This window comes from Sus scrofa, chromosome 9 (assembly GCF_054392235.1).
Source record: "Sus scrofa isolate SSC_HxYL_T2T_F1_AM1 chromosome 9, Sscrofa_HxYL_maternal_Yorkshire_Landrace_v2.0, whole genome shotgun sequence".
Classification (NCBI taxonomy): Eukaryota; Metazoa; Chordata; class Mammalia; order Artiodactyla; family Suidae; genus Sus; species Sus scrofa.
In genome coordinates, this window is record NC_139391.1 from 102,991,526 (window position 1) to 103,007,622 (window position 16,097).

Below are 16,097 nucleotides of genomic sequence, written 5' to 3' on the forward strand. Positions count from 1 at the left end.
ATGTAGTAAACATTTCAGACAATTCTCTTATTTTCATTATTTAATTGTATCATATTTAGTATTGTTAAAAATAACTTTTAGTGTCTGGTTCCTAACATAACTTTAAGATCTGCAGTCTTATCAAAGTCCTGTCAAAGCTAGTTTATATTTTATAAAATGTATTTTTTATGGAGACTTATCAAAGTTACATTATATTTTAAGTAAGCCATAAAAGATATGTTTCTCTTCTAGCATATTTCCACTTCATTTCAGAGCTACAGGTTGACATTATAAATTAAGATTTTTCATATAGTTATAGAGTACCTTCAATGCAGGATGAGGCCTGGAACCTTAAGTCATCAAAATGTATTCAAACTTAAAAGGGAGCAATAGTGCAACACTTTATAGCCTGAAATTTGCAGGAGAAAATTGGATTTAGAACTTGTCAACAATTCTGTATTCATGTCATAAACAAGATAACAGATATAAGTCACGTATTTTAGCAGAATTAGCCCCAAATGTAAGGTGCTTCTTTTGTGCTGTTACAAATGAGATTTTTCTTTCTTCCCTTGAGAAGCCAGATTGAACAAAAGAATCCTCTAAAAGAATTGTAGTACTCCAAGGCCATGATTTTGAAAACTAAGTATGAGAAGAATAGAGACATATGCTTGGCATTCTGAATCAATTATCAGTGAAATCCTTTATACCATTCAGAATAGAGGCCCCACAGTCAAGGTTTGCTTTCCCAGCATTCACTGCTTTTAACAGGCTTAGCCTTGGACATCTATGAAAGACTTATTTTCACAAACTCTCATTTTCAAACAAAGATAAAACTCTTCATTTCTTGAAAGTTGACAGAAAATGAGGACTAATTTTCCTCCTAAATTGGAAAACACTTAGCCGAGTTTATTAGTAACCGGCGGTAGGTTCAAGGTTTGATCATCATTGACCAGTTAATCTTACACAATGAAAAAATAGAAGCCACTTATGGACTTCTAATCTCCTTTCAAGCAAGTCTGTATGAATGTAAAACATTATTTTAGGAAGTGGAAGAGAAAGAGGGCATGGATGAATATGGTATACAATATATTAAATAATTCAACGTATATACAATATATGATTTAGAAGATTATAATGTTAAATTATGCCAAATTATTTATGGAAAATCAGTCAAAACTATTATGCATGTTCTGGAATATATCTGTCCAAAGACAAGATAAGATTTTATTTGTGCCCAAGAAATATTTCAAGTTTGTATAAAAAGATAATTTTTATCTTTTTAATGCAAACTGTGGCCTTTGGAATGGCTAATCAATGAGATCGTGCTGTATAGCACTGGGAACTATATCTAGTCACTTATGATGGAGCATGATGATGTGAGAAAAAAGAATGTATACAGGTATGCGTAACTGGCTCACCTTGCTGTGCAGTAGAAAATTGACAGAGCACTGTAAACCAGCTATAACGGAAAAAATAAAAATCATTATAAAGAACTAAAAATAAAAAGGTAATTTATTCTAGAATTATTATATGGAATATTTGGCTACTGATTTTTACCAATGTTTCTGCAATTAAATAAGATCCTTTGAATTTTGATTTCTTGCTTTGGGCATTTATATAAAGATGGTATCTTATAGAAAAATAATTGCATTTCTAAAATCTTGACAATGACCAGTGGAAATTTACTTATAACTTGTTGACCTTTAGGGAGTTAAGAGTACTATAATTATTTTTCGAGGGTCAAGTCTAAGCAAATGAACAATACAGTTTCATAATCTAGGGTAATATTGGCTGGAAATAATTTTCCAAGGAATTTGGTTTTGTTGTTTTTTTTTGTTGTTGTTGGGGAAGGGAATCACATTTTATACCTTTTAAGTACTGTGGTGTTAGGAAAATTGGAAAGCCTGAAAATGCTTGCTGGGGCCAGAGAAAGGTACCAGCATAACCACATAAACTCTTTGTAATATAAAACCAAAGATATCCTAATAACTGTTAACTTTTCTAATGCACCTGGCTTTTTTACTCAGTTGTAGCCAGAATAGTTATTTAAAAACATATTACCTCTACTTACAGATTTAAATAAGAGAGAGAGGGGAAAAAAAATCTTAGTGTGTATAAATATAATGTTGGTAGCAGGGGAAGAAAGTAGATTTAGGAAATGATATTAACTTGTTTTGGCTTGGCCAGTATTCTGCATTAGTTTTTTTATGCCATTATCTGCATAAGCTGTTTTTAGTATTACTTTTCCTGAGTTATGGTACTAACATGGAAATGTGGAAATGTTGGGCATCTTAGTAATTCTGGATAAGGTATTTAATTTTCACAAGGTTAAGAAGATAAAAATCTGCTTATTGTAGGAGAGCAAATAATATGTTTATTAGTCAAATGTAATTCATAGTGTGGATCCGAAAAATAAATCCAGTAACCAAGAAGGATCTAAAATTGTGGTCGTATTTGCTTGCTTTGATGTTTTCTATGTATTCTTTTACATTTTTAGCTGCTTTCACTATAATCTGAGAAAAATTATTTCTTAGTGCAGTAATTTGTTTTACTTTCTAGTTCTGGTGTTTTAAGATATTTGAACAGTATAATTGAAAGAATGACTCTCAGTCTAAAATTCTCTGCATCAAGTCTGGAGATCTCTACAACATCTATAGTATAAATCTCATGAAGTAGAATTGTTAAAGACTGTGCATTTTGGTGGACAACTACAGCCAAACTCTTCTCTAAAGAGATTGCACTAATTTTTAATCCCCATGGCAGAGCCTTTGAATTTTGATTTCTTTCTCTGGATATTCAAATAAAAAAGTAGCTACTAGAATAATGATTGCACTCAAAAGTCTTTATAAATACACAATGACAAATGGAAGTATCCATATCCTTACTCCTTAGTAATCACTATCATCAAATTTACACCTTGCTCATATGATACATATACAATGCCATCTCTTTCATTATGAGTCATATTTAAAATCAGTTCAAGTGTCTATTTTGTAAATTCTTTATGTTCTTTGCTCATTTGCTCATGAACAAGTTTTGAGGAAAACATCTTGCAATGTCTTAGCTAAAACAGAATTTTCAAATATATAAACTGCAATTTAAAAACTTATACCCATAACAGTAAGAACATTTCAGAGCTGAACTTTTTCCCTGAGGACAAAAAAGTATAAGTCACAATCAGTGTATCATAGCCTAACACTTAGTAGTTGTTTTTATTTTGTTTTTGTTTTTGTTTTTTCTTTTTAGAGCTGTACCCATGGGATATGGAAGTTCCCAGGCTAGAGGTCAAGGAGTCCAGTTAGAGCTATAGATGCCAGCCTATGCCACAGCCACAGCAAAGCCAGATCCAAGCCATGTCTGCAACCTATACAGAGCTCCCAGCAATGCCAGATCCTTAACCCACTGAGCAGGGCCAGGGGCTGAACAAGCATACTCATGGATACTAGTCGGGTTCATTACCACTGAGCCACAGTGGGAACTCTTTAGTAGTTCTTATCAAATAAAACAGAAAAAAAAAATCTTCGCAGCCCTGGAAACAAGTAAAACTTTATTAAAAATAATTAGATATGAATTCTTGCTTAATGTGAATTAAAGAGCCAAGGAAATTGAAGAAATAGACTTCATTAGTTCCCAATCTATTATAACTAACTAGAACATAAATAAACATTATTTGTTGAGTAGAATATTACTATAAAATTCATGAATGTTTAAAAGAAGGTAGGATGTCCCTCTTTTTCTGCAGTGCTTTGTATATTATCATAAATATTCATGAATAGTGGATATCAGTTCAGGTTATCTATGTGAATATAAATTTTCATATAACTGGCCACTCAGTGTTCATTGGGTCATGGTTTTAAATATGAATTCACTAGTATCTCAGATGCACTATGGATCTGACCCAGCTCATGAATATTCACACACACACAACTGATCTTTCTGAAAGTAATCATATCCATAAAGATGGAAATCAGGTTAGTTTTCAATAATGAAAAATGCATTAGGATGCTGGTCCTAGAACAATTTCACAGTATTCTTGTTTTCATTTTTTTGGTAGATGATAAACTTTAAAAGATAAACACATATGTGGTGCATCTTTCTTGGTAGAAGCTCTTTTTTATTTCACCTTTAAAAAATTTTGTGCATGATTTAATTACTAATACATTTGTTTATTTTACTTACTGTCGTCACAGAAAAGAATAGAAAAATTGAGTGGTATCTCCAGTTCTTATCTCAAGCTCATGTCCACTGTACAGGTTTGCTCATGGATTCTCAAATGCAGAGTGTCCTAATCTGCTGGAGGGCATGGAACATATTTTACATTTGAAGGCCTCACCCCCCAGAGTTCCCATTGTGGCACAGTGGAGACAATCCAACTAGGAACCATGAGGTTGTGGGTTCGATCCCTGGCCTCACTCAGTGGGTCAGGGATCTGGCGTTGCTGTGAGCTGTGGTATAGGCCGGTGGCTACAGCTCCAATTGGACCCCTAGCCTGGGAGCCTCCATGTGCTGTGGGTGTGGCCCTAAAAAAGGACAAAAGACAAAAAAAAAAAAAAAAGAGTGAAGACCTCACTCCCCTCCCAAAAAAGATGAAATTATCTTCTGTCATCTTGTTTGTAAAAAGGGAAAAGTATGCTCTAAGCCAATTAAATTTTTAATACCTTAGACATAGGATGCTCTGATCATGGAGGGCCATAATTACAAATTATATACTATTTTAGCCCATGTTATATCCTGTATTTTAATTGTTTCTCTCTCATTATAATTGTACTCTCCAACATCAGGCAGTCATTATAAGTAGGTGACCTGTCCCTTAGTAGTACCATGCTCTAATTATTAGTTGAACTAACTGGAAACAAGAAAATTATTGTTCATAATGGTAGTGAAAAGGTATCAGCTGCTTCTTATTTCTAACATTGATATAATCAAGCCTCTGAATGGGTTTTTTTCTTTACCAACCTATGTATATTTTTGGTTATTCTATAAACATAGTTGGTAGACTATGCTTATGACAAGCATCTCTTTGTTTTTGGTTTTAGTCAGTTAATAGACCAGACTATGTTAGTATATTGCAGAGAATCACCCATAGTTGGGGGTGGTGGTTGTGAAACTGGGTCCTGAGGTATCCTATAGGTGTCTTCAGAACTGCCTCAATGGGAGGAATGCCTCCCACCACCTCCCACAGCGAAGACACTGTTATTGACCGTTTTAGGTATCTCAGTGGTTCTCAACAGAAAACAATTTTGCCTCCCAGGGGTTATGAGAGGATATCCAGAGACAGTTTTGCTTGTCACAACTGGAGGGATGGTACTAGCTTCCAGTAGGCAGAGGCCAGCGATCCTGCTAAACATCTACAAAGCACTGAATAGCTCCACAGCAAAGTATGACTCAGCCCAAAATGTCAACAAGGCAACCATCATAAAAACATATGTTTGAAGAAATGATTCCATGTCTAAACTTTTCGATAACCACCAGATTCGAGTGCTTTCATCCATAAAGCAATGAAAATATATAACATTATTTTGCAAATAAATGAAGACATTCAATTATTAATGCTATAAATTTGAATTGATTTTTTTTTTTTTTTTTTTTTTTTTTTTTGGTAGCAACAATTGTGTTAAATGAACTGAACTGGACAAGTGCCTTAGATGAAGTTTTCAAGAAAAATCGAGAGGAAGATCCCTCATTATTGTGGCAGGTGTTTGGCAGTGCCACAGGCCTGGCCCGGTATTATCCAGGTAAGTACTTGGTGATGCAATAGGTATCAAATAAAATGATAAGTACCAGACTTTGTGTTTCTTTAGAACACTCGTTACCTTCACCTACACAGTAAGAAAAAGATGGTTATTATGCTACTTTTTAAAGAAAATGTATCATGGCTTTCTGTCTACAAAAAGCTCTCAAAACCAAAACACCTGAAAAGCAGCTGGAGCAGTTGGCACCTGGAGTCTGGCAGGGCTGCAGGGAGACCAAGTAGCAGCTACCCGTTGACCTAGAATAGGAGGTTGTCATGAATCCAAAAACAGTTCTGAGATAAGGGTCTAACTAAATAGCATGGTGCTAGTTGTAAGTCCCACTAGAGAAATGAATAGAACTTTTAGAAACTAATGAAAACATTTCTCTCCAGATCTCAAGTCTCTGCTTTTATATGAAAAGTATTGATGCTTTAATCAGTGAATGTGGATTTGTTATGAGTATGATCAGAAGTGAAGTAAACTTTCACAAAAAATAGAGCTTTCGTACATGTCGGGTTGGATTAATTCTGAAGGCATCTCACTAATGATATATATATTGAATGAAGATGAATGTATTTTACAAACTAAAATGAATAAACCCTTTTGTAATAACCTTTATTCTTATAGAAAGGGGTAAGGAGAAATAAATTTATAATGAAATTGAAAGATTAATCAGTCGTAGATTCTGAAACCCTGTTGAAAAGACTGTAAATGCAATGTCTGTTGATGTTTTTAACTTCTCCATCTTTTAGAAAAAGCTGACTAGAACAAATGCATTTTCTGTCTCAAAGCATGACCTGAGATGTGGGAATACATGCTAGGTAATTTGACTGTAAACAGTTGCAATACATATCAGAATATTTTTTAATACTTGCATTTTATAAACATTTAGAAAACAGAATTATTAGCAATAAAAAGTTAAAACAGTAAAAATCAGGATGAAATAGAAATTAGATAATATCTAGCTTTGTATGGCAATAGCAATGGGCCTAATCAGGCTGCATAGCAACCAAATTAGATAAAGATATATGACTGCACAGTGGCAAGTGTTAGATAGTAAGATCATTGACAATTCTTTTTTTTTTTTTGACAGAAATTAAGTGAGATAAGAATGGCTTGCTTTGTAAAAATGTCAGTGTTGGGGAAGAAAAATATTAATATTAATATCTGATGTGGGGAAAATATCAGTTGTTACCATAATAGTGGAATCTTCTACTTAACAGATATTCAGTATCATACAACACTTCTAAAGTGCCATTATGTTACATATAAGTTAAATATCACATGTCAGGAATTTGAAAATTTTTGTATGTAATATAAAGAAAGAAAAAGCAGTACTTACTCATGCCCATGGTAAACATGGTGTAATAAATCTTAAAGTTACAGCTGGTCTTACAAAACATTGTGTAATAAATCTTACAGTTACAGCTGGTCTTACAAAACATTTGTGAGCACAGTTTTGAATAATAGCGCACAAATAATAATAATACACAAATATAAGAATGCGTTTATCAAAAATTTTTAGATTTTTAAGTCTTTTAAGATACATTACCTTGAGAGTTCCCTTCATGGCACACATCCATCACTGTCACTGTTGTGGCTCAGGTTGCAGCTATGGTGCAGGTTTGATCCCTGGCCCTGGAACTTCTTTGCATGACACAGGCCAAAAAATATTACAGGTACATTAAGTCATTGTGAAATTCCATATATGAGCAGTTGAGGGAAAGGAAGAAAAAGGTAAGTAAGATAAATTTAGGATAATAATGAGAAACTAAGAGTCCAGTACTGGAGAGACACTGATGCTGAGAACGAAAGACACATAAAGATTATAAGAGAGAAATAGAAAGGGGAGTGGTAGAGAAGATCGCATAAGAAAGGAGAGCGAGAACCCTGGGGTCAAGAGCCAGAAGGAAAGGTGGATCATATTACGCATACTTTCAAAGATAACTCTTTTTACAAATTGCAATTAACTTTTAATTATTCTAATCATCTGTATTATTCTAAATGCTATTGAAGAAGTATGGTTTTAATTTTTTAATCCTAATCATATATTTTCAATTATGTTGACATTTCTCAACTTTTATCTTGGAAAGGATTTTTAAATATTTATTTGGCTGAATCCCTGTGGTCCCCCCAGAACATTAGCTGTAGAACGAACCCTGTGCTCTCTTGTTATATTTTGTTTTTTAGCAAAGGTTCAGCAGGTAAGTTACCTCATCACATGATCTCCAAGCTCATGTAATGGCTCCTTTGACTGCTAGGGCAATACACTTAATGAAATTTCAATTGTAGGAAATCTGTTGCCAAGTTGTTCATTTCGTTTTTAAGTTATTTTTTGTATATAAAAATCTGTACATGGTTACAGCTTGATGAGTTTGGTGATGAGTATACACTGCTGATAACACAGCCACAAACAAGGCCATAAACCTACTTACTATCTCCAAAAGTTTCCTCCCACACTCTTACTGTTCATTACAGTTTTTAAGTTTTATTGAAGTATAGTTGATATACAAGGATATGATAATTTCTGCTGTACAGCAAAGTGACTCATTATACATATACACATATCCATTCTCTTTCAGATACTTTCCCCATATAGATTATCACAGAATGCTGGGTAGAGTTCTCTGTGCTATGCAACAGGTCCCTGCTGGCCAATCAGTCCATATACCTCACGTGCATATGCCAGTCCCAAACCCTCAGTCCATCTCTCCCCCACCACCTGTGTCCCCTTTGGTAACCCTAAGGTTTTCAAAATGTGAGTCTGTTTCTGTTCTATAAATAAATTCATTTGCTTTTTTTTTTTTTTTTTTTTTTTTTTGCTTTTTATGACTGCATCCACAGCATATGGAAGTTCCCAGTAGGGATTGAATCAGAGCTACAGCTGCTGGCCTGCACCACAGCAACAGCAATGTGGGATCTGAACCATGTCTGCGACCTACACCATAGCTCATGGCAATGCTGGATCCTTAACCCACTGAGCAAGCCCAGGGATCAAGTCTGCATCCTTATGGACACTAGTCAGGGTCATTACTGCTGAATCACATCAGGAACTTCCCATTTGTATCCTTTTTATATTCTACATATATGTCATATCATATGGTGTTTCTCTTTCATTGTCTCACTAACTTCAGTTAATTAATGAATCTTTAGTTCTATCCCTGTTGTTGCAAATATCATTATTTTATTCTTTTTTATGGCTGAGTAATATTCCATGGATCTTTTCAAATTATGGTTTTCTACTGATAGATGTCTGGGAGTGGGATTGCTGGATCATATGGTAGTTCTATATTTAGTCTTTTGAGGAACCTTCATACTGTTTTCCATAGTGGTTGCACCAATTTACATTCCCACCCACAGTGTAAGAGGGTTTCCTCTTCTCCACACTCTCTTCAGCATTTATTGTTTGTAGATTTTTTGATGATGGCCATTCTGGCTTGTATAAGGTGGTACCTCATACTAGTTTTGATTTGCATTTCTCTAACAGTTAATTACATTTTTTTTGCCATAAGAACACTTAACATAAAATCTACCCTTTTAGCAAATTTTTAAGTATACAGCACTGTATTATTACCTATGGGCTCTATGCTGTACAGAAATCTCTAGGACTTACTTATCTTGTGCGCTTTGACTAATACCTCCCCATTTCCCATTTTCCTGAGCCCCTGGCAATCACCATTCTCCTCTGCTTCTGCGAGTTTGAGTATTTTAGAGTCCTCATATAAGTGGTATTGTGTAGTGTAGTGCTTTGTCCTTCCGTGTCTGCTTATTTTACTTATCCTACCATCCTCCAGGTTCGTCCATGCTGTCACAAATGGCAGAATTCCCTTCTTTGTTAAAGTTGAATGATTAGTTCTTCTTTATAGTAATAATGCTGTTATAGAACTAAGTCTCTTTAGCAAAGACATTAACACAATATTGTAATTTAAAAGTGGACCACTATATTCCTGTTTATGGTAAAACATACTTTCAGTACATTTTACACTTTTCTCAAGTTTAAAGATTTTTTAAAATGAAGTGATTTTTAAGAAAACTCTCATTAAGCCATACTTGCCTGTCTGATTTGAGCCTCACCAGTTTGCTAAAGGCTAAAATAATGTAGAACAGCTCATCCCTGATTACTGTCTGTTAAAGCAAAGGTCAAAGTAGCCTTTAAATATTGTTAATTATTTTTATGAGCGGAAATAGAATAGATGTTACTTTTACTTAATTGGATTTTCACCTAACAAGATTTGGACCTCAGGCTAAGATCTTCCTACTGGCTGTGAGAAACCAGGTGAATCGCCTAAATGTTCTGAACTTTAATCATCAGTTCGGAAAAATATGAACACTAACTCTTCAGTTTACCCCCTGAGGGTTGTTGTGGTCAATGAGATAATATAATGAGAAGTAGATGGAAAATACAAACAGTAGGTATTTTTACAAGAGTGAATAACTACTAGAACAGTGTTGCTTGAGTCCAGATTTCTCTTCTTGTGAGAAATTAAAGAACATAATTAAGGTTACAATCATTTGACCACAAATGAAATAGAAATGTGGAAGGAGTTCTAAACAGATGCTCAAGCGATAATAAACAGCAGTTATACCATGTAGTGGAGTTGATCAGAAGATGCAGTTTTAGCCTATCACCTTAGTTAAGTTACTTCTCTGCAAGGTGGCCAGATAAAATAAAGAATCCCAATTAAAGAATTTTTTTAGTTATATGTACGTCATATTTAAGAGATATTTACCCTAAAAAGTTTTTTTAAATCCAAATGAAAATGTAACTGTGTGTCTTTAATTTATTTTCATGGCGGAGCTAAAGCTAGTACCCATGTCTGGTGAAATCTTCACTGAAAGATGGGGACTGACTGATTGGAAAATCAGTTTAATTTATGAGTGCTTTCCTTCGGAAGCCCTTAATTGATTTATATAAATTAACCTTATTGCTATTAAAACAGCTTTCAAGAGCTAACAACATGGTGAATTTTTATGCATCATAAAACTATAGGTACAGACAACACATTTCATCAGCTAGTGTCTCCTAAAATTGTACCAGTTACTGTAGTAATTGGGATTGTAATTAGGACTTAAAGTCTCATCAAAGTGCCAATGAAAGTAGCTCTTACTCTTTGTATATAATTAGTTGCATTTACCAAAAAAAAGAAAAGAAAACCTAAAATTTCCTTAAACTTCCTATTACATTTTTTAATATTTTACTAATCATTTGTTGTTTCTTCATCCTCCTTCATTTGTTCATTTCAAAAGCATAGGTTTACTGTAAAGGAACCTAGTGTATGTTTAATTAGTGTTAAATATACCTTAGGGAGACTTTTCCTTGTCCTTGTATCTGTTAGGAATTTGCTAGAATAAAATGCAAAAGGACCTGTGTGCAGAGTATACAGAGGGACATATTTCTGCCATGTGGAAATATGTTCTTGATCTACATTTTTTGAAAAATACTTCCAAATGTTTTAAACATCAAATAGCAGATGAAGAGCAGTCCAAAGAATCCTTTTTTTTTTCATTATTTATAAAGGGAACATTTGATAGATTTCCAGTTAATTTGAAGAAAACGGCTTAGTAGTGGAGCCTCAACATTTTGGGTATCTATAAAAGAATTGCTTTCGGCAATCATTTATTTTTAAAAATGCCTCATTTTTTTTCACTTTGATATTCATGAATATATAAAAGTTTTAACTATGAATGTTTAATTACATTTGTTGATTGTTTTATAAATATACTTTAAATTGAAGTGACTACTATATTATTTTTTTATGCTGATGATTATTAAAGTCCAGTATATCAGTTCAGACTAATATTAGCTACTAGTTATAGAAAATCCAAAAGAGTGGTGATTTCAGCACTATGGAGATTGGATTCTCACTTAAGTCAAAGGGTATGATAAAGAGTATGATAAAGAAGCTTCACATATAAGGTTTCACCATCCTATCTGATTTCTTTCTCATCTTCTGAGTATGTTGTCTGCCTCAGTGTTCACCACTGTTATTTGTGTTTTTTCTTAAGGGACAAAGAATGGTATTTCTTCTCTTTTTAAGGCACTTCCCAAAAGCACAAAGGCTTTCCTCTTATGCTACATTGGCCAGAATTTAGTGGTCTCATGCTCACAATTATCTTCAAAGTGCCATGTATACAGCTGTAAAGGACGAGCTGTACTAAGTAATAAGGGAAGAAGAGATACAGGGTGACAAAAATATTCTGTCATGGTTACTCTGTGCAAATTTGTGTTTTAAAATAACAAGATGTCTCTGCTTTGCAAAAATTTTTTATCAAATTAGGGGGCCAGAATTTATATTTCTTCAAATTTAAATTACAATACAAAAGGATTAAATGCCAAATAAATTAGACAGACTGAAGCAATAGATTTGCCACAGTTTTGGAAAAGTCAAGGTAATTATAGAGCACAGCCATGGGAGAGGTTTATGAACTGTGGATTGAAAATCAAATCAATGAATTAGAAGAGGCGAAAACCTCTTTAGAGAAAAGAAAAGGACACTTTCTGGATCATAGAACACGTTCTCTTCCTTTTCATAGGAGATGATCCCAAGTCCCAACAAGTTAATACCTCCAGCTCAAAATCCAGAATCTTCAGGTCACATTCAATTCTCTACATCATTCAGATAAGACTTTTCCTAATTTGACTACTTTTGAAATAGCAGAATACCAGTTACTTTCTTTGCCCTATTCCCATCACTGCCCAGATATCTAATATGCAGTGGTAGAGTCTTCTGTATGACAATAAACACTCCGATTTGGAAATGTGAATGGGAAATACAGCTGCAGCTGGTCTATGGTATATATCACAGTCCATCAGGCAAGGAAACAGAAACACCTCCTACCCTTGAATAAAGTAGGTTTCTGGGTTAACCCTATCACACTGCTCTGGGTTGTGTTCTCTGGTTCCAGCTCTCTTGGCTGTAACCATTTCTGCAACATACGAAGGGGCATGGTTAGAACAGCTATCATACCTTGCTGTTCCTGGTGCAGACTTAGAGTTCAAAAATTCCCTTAGAGTTCACAACAACTGTAACACTTCTGCAGAGTAGACTTGTGTTTCTGTGATAACATGAACAATATCACTGACAACACTTAGTTGGTTTCTAGTTTTCTTTCTTCTAGCGAGTTTCTTGTGTAAGCAGTTCCAACCCTAAGATTTAGTCTAAAAATCATTCTTAAGTCCAATATCTTAATATATTTACTGAATTTTGAATTTACCCATCCTCACCTCTCTCATCTTAACAGTGGCTTGCTTGAAAACATTGCTGAGAACAGAACATTTGGTGTTATCATAATAGTGGACATTGCTCTTTTTAAAATTGTCTTTCTGTTCCCATGGCAGAGGCCATTGGTTCTCCACCAAAGTTCTTTCCTCCCATTCCGCCCTGATGTTTTCATTAGGGGCATGACTACTTAGCTAGGGACCACTTTTGCATCTCTGTAAGGCCATGTGAGTAGTTCTTACCAATAGAATATTAGTGAAAGTAATATGTGTCACTTCAGACTTGAGATTGTTAGAACTTAATTGTTCCTTCTCCTCAGAACTTTGTCCCTCCCTCTAGCAGCTGCTTGCCCTAGGTGACCTTGGAAACAAAGTGTTGAAGAATGCAAAGACTGCACCAGCTCTAGGTCTCTGAATACCTGTTTGGAGCAGAATCTATGGCCTAAATAATGTCTAACTTAGTCTATTATATGGGAGAGAAATAAACTTTGCTGCACAGGAAGAGAAGATTTGAGATTGTTCATTAAGTCACTTTGTGTAACCATAGCTAGTATAGAATCTTCTTTCTATGTTTAGGGTATTACCCAGGTTAAAAGTTTTACTGGGAAGTAGATTCTCTTGCCTCGGAATCTGAAGAGGATAGCTATTTGCTTTCCTAGATGCACTGGTACCATGCTTTGGGTACATAATTCTACTCTGTCAAGGGGACTCATCCTAGCCTTTGATGGAGAGCCATGATACAAACTAGACACTGTGTAGAATCCATACCCAGACAGTAATAGGCAGCAACACTGAGATTCCTGGAAATTCTGTAAGCTGTGCAGTACACATTTATTGAATTAATTTTGGCTTAAAAAAAAATCCAAATTCATTATCTTGGCTTGCAATTCAAAACCATGACTAATACTCTATAGGAGATGACAGAGACAAGCCTAAGGAATGATTCACATAACACCAGTTAGATCTAGGCAATAGGACCAGGAATGGCTTTTATAGGCATTCTTGCGTGTGTGAAATTTGCTTTTTTTAAAAATCTTTACCTGAGATTAAAAATGTGAAGTCTTTTAGAATTAGAAAAATGCATTTTAACTTGTTAATTGGAAATGCAATTAGATGTCATTCAAAACGATACCATGAGGACAGCCCCTCAGTTCACCATTTTGTCTATTATTTCCTAGCAGAAATTTAAAAAAAAGCTGTTACTCTAGGATTTTTAGACCATGTTAACTAGAAAATGACTCTACAATCTGCATACTTTCTTAAGAATATTTCAATATTGAATTAATGTACAGGTGAACACCTTTTTAAAATCAGTAATTTGATGGCTGACATAGCACACCCTAAATGTTATGTAAAGTATAAGTGTCATCCAGTAGATTTAGTCAAAGATAAATCAGTTCATTTCTTATCAGGAAACAATATAAATGATTATCACTGTTAATGATGGCTTCAGAAATAAGATGCCCACATTGTAGGCTGTCATTTCCACTCCTTTCTCCTGCCATGCCTAAATATTATTGCAAAACAAAAGGGACATCTAAAATAAGTGACACTTCACTTTTTTGCAGGGACCGTAAAAGCTCTGATTTCCTTTCATATAGCTTTCATTGTACCTCATTATGAAACTTATTATTTTAGGGAATTGCAGTGTGAAGTTATTATCCTTTTTACTATTTGACTTTCCATATTTCTGAGCCCATATAAATAATATGCCACTTAAGTGCCACAATGGGATTTTACAACAAATTAGTTTTATCACAGAATAAAGTACATTATTTAATTTTAACAATGTAAATATCTTAATTTAATGTAATCAAGGGATATTTCCTAATAGTAAATATCTCAGCAGACTTCTAATAGAATGCTCTAAGAGAACTTTAGAAATATTTTTTAATATAAACCGTCTAAGATTATAAACTATATTAAAATTTAATTGGCTCCTACTGTAAATTATAGCCCTTTTTTCTGTTTTTAAGAAATAAATTTCATGAAACAGTAATACATATGTTTCAATTAGCAATTACAGTGAAAACAGAAATTCTAGATGAATATGCTCTGCAAAGAATTCAGAAATCTAATTTAACTGTGACTTTCAAATAAGTTTTATTAAACAACTTTTCAAACTCATTGGTTGACCAACTTTCAACTCATGATGGCGACTATTGTATTGGCTGTGGTAATCATACTTCTCAACTCACCAAAACATGAAAATTCATCTGAGTCCAGCAAGAGAAAGAAAATACAATATTTTTGGAGTTCCCGTCGTGGCGCAGTGGTTAACGAATCCGACTAGGAACCATGAGGTTGCAGGTTCGATCCCTGCCCTTGCTCAGTGGGTTATCGATGCGGCGTTGCCGTGAGCTGTGGTATAGGTTGCAGACGCGGCTCAGATCCCATGTTGCTGTGGCTCTGGCGTAGGCTGGTGGCTACAGCTCCCATTCGACCCCTAGCCTGGGAACCTCCATATGCCACGGGAGCGGCCCAAAGAAATAGCAAAAAGACAAAAAAAAAAAGAAAATACAATACTTTGAATAAGAAAAGTTTTGTCTTAGAAAAATAAAGAATTAACTCTAGCAGGGATTAGACTAATGAGGGATTAGTTAGAAGTAATTAGAGAACTCTAATTACCACAGGAATACCAGATAAAATATCTAATTTAACACTTAATAACTAATAGTTAATAACCGCCAGGGCAGAAGTAGATAGCCCAAGGAAGAGATTCCAGTGCCCCAGCACCCCAGGACTGAGATCCAGATCTTTTTTCAGAGAACATGGTCATGGCCCGCTGAATGGCAGAGAAGCCACTGCAGTGTCATGGTGGTAGGATTGCTGTAAGTTCACCCTCTAAAAGGTTCCAGGTGTCACATCAGAGGCTCTTCACTACAAAAATAGCCAGGGGTACTGCTGTCGAGTAGGTGAAGAGCAGGAGAGCTACTGAAGCCTTGGTCTGGAGAAGCTACCCAGGGCTCTGAAGACTTTGCACACACTTAAGAAGTCAGACACTAGGAAAGCTGTACTTGCTACAAGAGCCTTGAGTACACCTACCAGATGTTTTTCTTTCTTCTTTGCTAATGAAGTATAAAATTGTGCTTGTGGGAAAAAAAAGAAAAATAGTTAAAGGACCCAGAGCCATTTTCTCAGAACAAATATAAGTGTGAATTTGGAGA

At 34.7% G+C, this 16,097-nt stretch overlaps 1 protein-coding gene across 32 annotated transcripts in view; it reads left to right on the forward strand.

The window, feature by feature from the left end:
• Nucleotides 1-16,097, forward strand: part of CACNA2D1 (calcium voltage-gated channel auxiliary subunit alpha2delta 1) — a 484,107-nt gene that overhangs the window by 321,449 nt on the left and 146,561 nt on the right. For all 32 annotated transcript variants that reach the window (XM_013979783.3, XM_013979785.3, XM_005667683.4 and 29 more), the window contains 1 exon segment: nucleotides 5,583-5,714. In XM_013979783.3, the coding sequence (XP_013835237.1) occupies nucleotides 5,583-5,714 (132 nt within the window).